The sequence below is a fragment of the Panthera pardus genome, unplaced genomic scaffold (genome assembly GCF_024362965.1).
Source record: "Panthera pardus isolate Hobbes unplaced genomic scaffold, ASM2436296v1 HiC_scaffold_25, whole genome shotgun sequence".
In the NCBI taxonomy this organism is placed as follows: Eukaryota; Metazoa; Chordata; class Mammalia; order Carnivora; family Felidae; genus Panthera; species Panthera pardus.
Window position 1 is genome coordinate 10,075,279 of NW_026526821.1, and position 7,754 is coordinate 10,083,032.

Below are 7,754 nucleotides of genomic sequence, written 5' to 3' on the forward strand. Positions count from 1 at the left end.
CGGGATACCGTGATCTCCACCAGGTTCGAATATGGCTTCTCTTAACCTAGAGGCCTTGGAAATGAAAAGACAAGCCGTGTGTTCCTACGTTCCCAATGTGCAGTGGTGACACAGAGCCGGAATAATTCCAGTAACCCTGCTGTTCAAAAGGGGAAGAATGGGAAGCCCTTGGCAGTCCCTGCTCCACAGATTTCCAAGATCCCTCTGGGCAAATGTCCCCGGGTGCCCTCACTCTGGGGCCAGGGAATGTTTCCTGGTTAGGCCTTCCTTGGCTCGGCTCCCCGGTTCCCGACCCTCCCCACCACAGCATCCTTCCTATCACCTGCCTGAGCCCCTTCTGAAAAGCGGTGGAAAATGTTCCTTTGAGGAACTTTCTCAGCCTGCTTCCTGCCCACCCAAAGGTACGGCTCTTTGACTCTAGGGTGGTGACAAGTTTGCTAGCAGAGCCATCAGCAAGACTTTGTGAGTTTCCTGTGTGTCTTTGTGCCAAAAGCCACACCCACAATTCTCTCGGAGGCTCTCCTTTCTCCGAACCCAATTCTAGGCACTTTGGGCTTAAAACCTTCTGCTGTTGAATCCCTGGAGATTCCCAGGACTCGCGGCCAGCGGGAGAACCTACTTATGCCAACTTCGTTCTTTCGGAGGTCTTAACGAAGAGCCTTACTTTACATCGACACCCCTCGTTTGTCATCCGGTCTTCCCCCTGAGATCACTTTCCTGGATCTGATCTTCAATCCCCGAGTTTCTGTCTTACTCTGAAAACCTTTTACTGACTGGAGATGAGAAATCTTATCTAACCCAGCCCATCTTTGGTTTTCTGTATTCTCTCTGAATTCCATTTAGGAAATGGCCGGTTCTTTTTTGAGTTTGTCTCTTCCTTATCGGACCTCATCCTATGCAGCTTGGAAGACGCTTTCACGGTTCTGCCCAGAATTGATCTCTTTGCTCGAGTCCACAGTTCAGTAGGTGCATTCTCTGTCTTCTGAGTGGCTACAGGTGACAGTTTTACCAAATGTTTGCCATTAAACAGTGTGCAACTGCCAGGCCTCCGGTCTCTACTTGCTGCCCGGTCCCAAGGCCAATGCTACAGATTTTAGTTTTCTGTTACGGCAGCATTTTGTTTCTAGATACCGATATCCGTCTCAGCTATCTGTCGTCACAGTAATGCGGCATTAACAAAACCTCAGCAGATGTGACAACACGCCATTTCTGTCCACGTGCTGGGGATCAGCTGGGTGTCACCTCAGCAACTCTGATCTTGGCAGGATTCACTTAACGTGTCTGAGCATCTGCTCGCTGCGGGCTGTCCGTCCACTGGTCTTGGTTGCTGGAATCCAGCACTGCTCCACATTTCTGTCATCCTCCTCCTGGGACCAGGGCTGAGCCAGCCTTGATCCTCCCACGGCGACGGCTGACGGAGGTACAAGCGAGCAAATCCCAACGCACAAGCGCATTTCGAGCCATTACGCGGATCAAGCCCAGTTAACCTACCCTCAGCCAAAATCTAGTGACGTGGTGTCGAGGGTCACGGCAGGTCGTGCTGCCCCTGTCGAGAGACCATGCGTGATTCCACACGCGGCAAAGGTCGCAGCTACAGGGAGGGAGGAGAGGTGGCAAGATTTGGGACCGTTTTTGTAACCCGTTACAGCAGCTTAAGACATCGGCATAACTGGTGGTCAGTGGGTGTCTTCAGAATTCCCCCCAGCCTAAGTGACAAGAGCCGAAGGGTTCACACGTGAAAGGGTTCAGAATCATTTTCACTTAGAAAGATAAACTTACCGTTGATAGCAGCATCTTCAAATTGGTGTAGAAAAGGTGGAGTCTCCAAGAGTTTAAACGTGTGCCGTGTATGCGAGGTCTCCCTAGAAGGTTCATTTCCCTTTCATAAATCTGCGGCACTTACGAGATTTTACAGAGAGTAAGATTAATAGGATTTGGTTTTTACCCTGTCGTCACTTAGATTGGCTCCATCATCAGTGGCTTGAGCAGCAACATAAACTTGAGAAAAGATCTGCCGGCTAAGGTCAGTTGCTCATTCATTCGGCAACATTCATGAAGTCCCTGCTAGGTCCTAGACACCGTGAGGGTCCCATAGTGGGCAGAAATAAATGTAGTCATTAGCTTTGGAGAGTGTATGGCCCCGCGCATCTATTACTAACCAGGATGCCTCAGTTAAGAAATCTGTGGTTAAAGAAAAAAAAAAAAGGAAGAAAGATGACAAAGGGATTTAGGACCTTTGCCTTCATATCAACAAGTGCTGTTAAACTCTGCAACTCAGCTGTGAGATTTGGTTATCCGGTGTTTCTGGATTTCACCCCGCGCTGATGGCTTTAAAAAAAAAAAAAAAAGGCAAAAAGACTGTCAGTCATTAGGGCAGGGATACGACTGGAAAACCTAGGAGACTTTTCTGAAGTAGAGAGTCTTACTCTGGGTCCACAGATGCCTCCACTCGGTGATGCATGAGTAGAATTTCGGTGGTCCGTGAACTTGGATGGGGGAAAAAAGTCCACCTTCCCTGTCACTAACTGTACCGAAATTTGCCGTGTCCTTCAATTACGAAAAAGGCAACTGGTATCAGAATAGTGCCTATGACTTGTCGCCAGGAGAGATCACAGATCTTTTCAGGACGCTTGTTGTAGATAGATCGAAATATCACTTCCGCTCTTCTCTGTTTAGAAATTATTATAGTTCTAGACCCGCCGCTACATCTTATTCAATGCATTAATAAAGCACAGGCATAGGGGCACCCGGCTGACTCAGTCGGTGGAGCGTGCGACCCTCGATCTTGGGGTCATGAGTTCGAGCCCCATGTTGGGTGCAGAGATCACTTTAAAAAAAAGATTTTAATAAAGCACACGACATTGCCATAGCGTGAATTTTTCCTTTTCATTTCTTAAGTAGCTATTTCAAAATACTTGGTTTCTTTTGGATTCCTGTTGATTTTTATTTTAGTTTACTTTGTGTATTTAAGCAGTGTCCTAAGAAAGGGTCCGGGGGTTTCACTCACCTGCCAGAAAAGAGTTGATAGCATCAGAGAGGTTCAGCATAAAATTCCGAGGCGGGAGTCAGCAAGCTTTCCGTAAAAGGCCCAACAGTACATGTTTTAGGCTTTTCAGGCCATACAGTTGCTGAAACTGTATCAGCACGATTGCTGTCGCAATTGTTCAGCTCTGCCTTTGGAGCATAAAGCAGCCAGAAGCAACATACGCACAACTGTGCATGGCTAGATTCCAATAAAACTTTATTTATAAAAGCAGGCCGTGGGCTGGCTTTGGCCCACAGGCTGTAGCTTACCACTCCTGGTCCTAGAGCTTAGCGTGCACGATCTTGGGGGCGTGTAGTCCTACAAAGCATCGTTGAGGCTCGAGCCTCTCGCTTTTAGAGAAGCTTGTTAAATTTGCCCCCGGCCATCTTCACTCATTTGTACTTATGAATAAGCCGCTTATGGTGACGTTTTAGGCCTTATACCAAAAAGCCGGAACACGATTCCTTCTCTGAGTTTATGGCCTGAGAAGGCGCACATCAGTCCTATGCACAGATAATTGCCCGGCATCTAAGAATACCAGCCTTGGAGGCAGCCTGGGTTCGAATCCAGGCCCTGCTACGAACAAGTTACGTAGTCTGCCTGGGCCTCATCCGTACGGTAGTGTTGGGAATAATAGTGGTAATAGCCCCCACCTCATGGGAATGTTTGGGAGCATCAAACGAGGCCATTCTTGTGGAGTGCTCAGCAGAGGGCCTGCCATCCTGGAAGCAACGGAAGAATGTCAGCTGCTACTTTGCTTGCTTAACCCGTAAAATGGGCAGGGGTCACCCATTCGCGTGAGTTGTCAGTGCCTTAGATGATTTGGACGTGCCATTCATTGAGGAAATACATTTGGAATATCACGTGCACTCAGATGTTTGCAATTTCACTTTCCCCTGCTCATCTTTCCGCGAACATGAATTCAAAACAAAACAAAACAAAAATCGGGCAGCTGGATGCCGTAACTTCACAAGCAAAGAACGCAGCTGGCAATGCGGGATAAATAAATTTTGCGCGATAAACACGTCTTTGTTCATAAAACTCTGCACGAAGTGTAAGCTGGGCGTTTCGATCACTTTGTAAAAGACTATTCTAATTGAGTGCGGAGCTGATTCCAAAATGTGGCCTCGAACCCGTTACGCCACGTAACTCAGTCGAAATCCACGGATTGTGCAAAGTTTCCGCAAGTGCGAACCATTAACTAGCAGAGTGGGCACCTGAGCAAAATGAACGCTAGCTTGATTGCTTTAAAGAACAGAAGTTATATTCACAAATACCCTCTTATTTGGGGCAGTTGAATAGCTCTTTTCCATCTCCCGTGTTTCCCGTGGGGTTGGTCACGATCCTGGGGGTTCAGGTTTGGGGAAAGAAAAGAAGCCCCCGTCCCCCTCCCCCCCCCCCCCCCGCCCCCACTTTTTTTTTTCTCCCAGGGTCAGAAACTAGCAGCTGCGGTTAGAAGGTCTCCACCGCCCGCCTTGGTATAAGCGATTTTCTGGTGTGTGCTTCGGGGGGATCCGCTGTGGTTGTTGCCTGCCTGTTCTTATCGAAACTCACCTTGTGTTGACAGGGGACGCCCCCTTCCAGTGCTGGCTCTGTAGCGCCAAGTTCAAAATCAGCTCGGACTTGAAAAGGCACATGCGCGTGCACTCGGGGGAGAAGCCTTTCAAGTGCGAGTTCTGCAATGTCCGCTGCACCATGAAGGGCAACCTCAAGTCGCACATCCGCATCAAGCACAGCGGGAATAACTTCAAGTGTCCGCATTGCGACTTCCTGGGTGACAGCAAGGCCACCCTGCGCAAGCACGGCCGGGTGCACCAGTCTGAGCATCCCGAGAAGTGCTCGGAGTGCAGTTACTCGTGCCCCAGCAAGGCGGCGCTGCGCGTCCACGAGCGCATCCACTGCACCGACCGGCCCTTCAAGTGTCAGTACTGCAGCTTCGACAGCAAGCAGCCCAGCAACCTGAGCAAGCACGTGAAGAAATTCCACGCGGACGTGGTCAAGACCGAGGCCTTGGACAGGAAGGACTCGGGCCGGCAGAGCAGCCGGCAGGTGGCCAAGCTGGACGCCAAGAAGACTTTCCACTGTGATATGTGCGAAGCCTCGTTCATGCGCGAGGACTCGCTCCGCAGCCACAAGAGGCAGCACAGCGAGTACCACGAGAACAAGAACTCGGATGTGACCGTCCTGCAGTTCCAGATCGACCCCAGCAAGCAGCCGGCCGCGCCCCTCGCCGTGGGCCACCTGCAGGTGCCCCTGCAGCCCAGCCAAGTGCCCCCGTTCAGCGAGGGGCGAGTCAAAATCATCGTTGGTCATCAGGTGCCGCAGGCCAACACCATCATCCAGGCCGCGGCCGCCGCGGTGAACATCGTGCCCCCCACCCTGGTGGCGCAGAACCCGGAGGAGCTCCCGGGGAACAGCCGGCTGCAGATTTTGCGCCAGGTCAATCTGATCGCCCCCCCCCCAGCCCTCGGGGTGTCCGAGCGAGGCGGGCGCCATGACGCAGCCGGCTGTGCTGCTCACCGCTCACGACCAGGCCGACGGAGCCACGCTGCACCAGACTCTCATCCCCGCGACCCCAGGCAGCCCCCAGGAAGGCTCCGGCAACCAGACTTTTATCACCAGTTCGGGGATTACATGCACTGACTTTGAAGGCCTTAACGCTCTGATTCAGGAGGGGACAACCGAAGTGACCGTGGTAAGCGACGGAGGTCAGAACATCGCCGTGGCCACCACGGCCCCGCCTATATTCTCCTCCTCTTCCCAGCAAGAATTACCCAAGCAGACTTACTCCATCATTCAGGGGGGAGCCCACCCAGCCTTGCTCTGTCCGGCGGATTCCATACCAGATTAGAACTGAAAAGCCAAAAGAAAGGGGAAAAGAGGAAAGAGGAGTGACAAAACAGGAAGTCGTAAATAGAATTCTGTGAGAGGTTTGCTCTTAATGTTTTTAAGGATTGTTGTGAAACCCCCCCCCCTCGTAATAAATTGTAATTTTATACTGCTTAACTATAATTTTTTAATGCTGTAATAATAACTTTGAGGTCACCTCTGAATCGCCGTGTTATTTAGCTGTTGTAGGATTCTTAAATGTTCCCAAGATGATTCCAGTTAGGGGTTGGAATTAAATGCAGTGAGTCGTGAGTACATTTGTTTTGTCCAGCTTGATTTCCCAGTTCTGAGAAGGGTTTTTTCCAATCTCATTAAATTTGTGTACGAGATGGGACTTCCCGACCTCTCCTAAGTTACGGTTCTGAGATTCTCCTTCGAGTTTGGGCCATTAGTGTTTTAGTACGTGGATACCAATCTATTGGCGTCAGGACCATTTTCTACATAATGTTACATGGATACTGGACCCCCCCCCCCCCCCCCCCGCCCTCCACCAAAAAAAAAAAAAATGTTTAGTGCTAATCAGAAAAAAAAGGAATGGTTTCCTAATAAATTGATATGTGAGTAAAATATACTGAATGTTAATGATTCTTTAGAGCCACAGTATGACTGGGGCATGATGGGTGTGAATTATCCTATGACTAAAGAGAATTTGAAGAAGCAAATGTTTTTAGACCCCTGATAAATATTACACAAACATACCAGTCAACTTAAGTATGCATGGTGTCCAAAGTGACCCAACTGTATAGCATTTCGAAACCTGAGATTGATGAACCTGACGTTTCTGTTTAGATGCAAATGTGATGTGAGTTCCTACTTACGTGTAGGATAGTTTTCTTGGATGCGATTGTTTTAAATATCAACATACGTGCAGTCCCAGGGACCAGATGAGTGGGACTGGGAAAGTACCTAGGGTTTTCGAAAGCGCAGGCTCTACGATGGAAAGGGAAATTTAAAGGTTATTGTTTTGGATTGAAATGCTGTTCGATCAGTAGGTGGCACCAGAGAGCAAGCTAGAATCACTCAGGCTTCCACCCAAAGACATGAACTTCAGGGTGGTTACCTCTAATTTCCAGCCTTTAGCATGATCTTCAGCTCATGTTGGGCTCTTAGTATATACTGAACGAATGAAACATGCTCTCACAGAGTGTCAGCAAGGATTGGGGAGGAGAGGAGGGTTCTCTTGTGAGAGAAACACATTTACAATGTTAGAGAAAACACATTTTTTAACTTTATTTAAGATATATTTATTTATTTGAAGACTTATTTATTTTTGAGAAAGAGAGTACAAGCAGGGAAGGGGCAGAGAGAGGGGGACAGAAGATCCGAAGCAGGCTGTGACTACAGCAACTAGCTCCACATGGGGCTCGAACTCACGAACTGAGATGATGACCCAAGCCCAAATTGAATGCTTAACCAACTGAACCACCCAGGTGCCCTAACTTTTTTTTTTTTTTTTTTTTTTTTTAGGTAATGTTTATTTATTTATTTTGGGAGAGAGAGAGAGAGAGAGAGAGCAGGGGAGGGGCAGAGAGAGAGGGAGACAGAGAATCCCAAGCAGGCTCTGCACTCCCAGTGTGGAGTCCTGTGTGGGGCTCAGACCCATGAACCATGAAACCACGGCCTGAGCCAAAATCAAGAGTCGGATACTCAACCGACTGAGCCACCCAGGTGCCCCCAAAACACATTTTTTCCAGAGTCCTCATTACTTTGACTTTCCCGGCGCACAAAGTTCTCATGCGGATCAGCTCACTTTTGTATAAAGATATTACCCTCCCCCCCTTTTTCTCTGCCAATAACAAACTTAGGAAATACACACAATGGTGATGCAGAAACCTTCAGG

General features: G+C 49.0%; 1 protein-coding gene across 1 annotated transcript in view; it reads left to right on the forward strand.

Annotated features, from left to right (window-relative positions):
* Positions 1-6,394, forward strand: part of ZFP64 (ZFP64 zinc finger protein) — a 32,222-nt gene extending 25,828 nt beyond the window's left edge. Inside the window, 2 exon segments of the mRNA XM_019458126.2 lie at positions 4,593-5,479; positions 5,481-6,394. Of these exon segments, the coding sequence (XP_019313671.2) occupies positions 4,593-5,479; positions 5,481-5,876 (1,283 nt within the window). The 3' untranslated portion in view covers positions 5,877-6,394.
* The last annotated feature ends 1,360 nt before the right edge of the window (positions 6,395-7,754 follow it).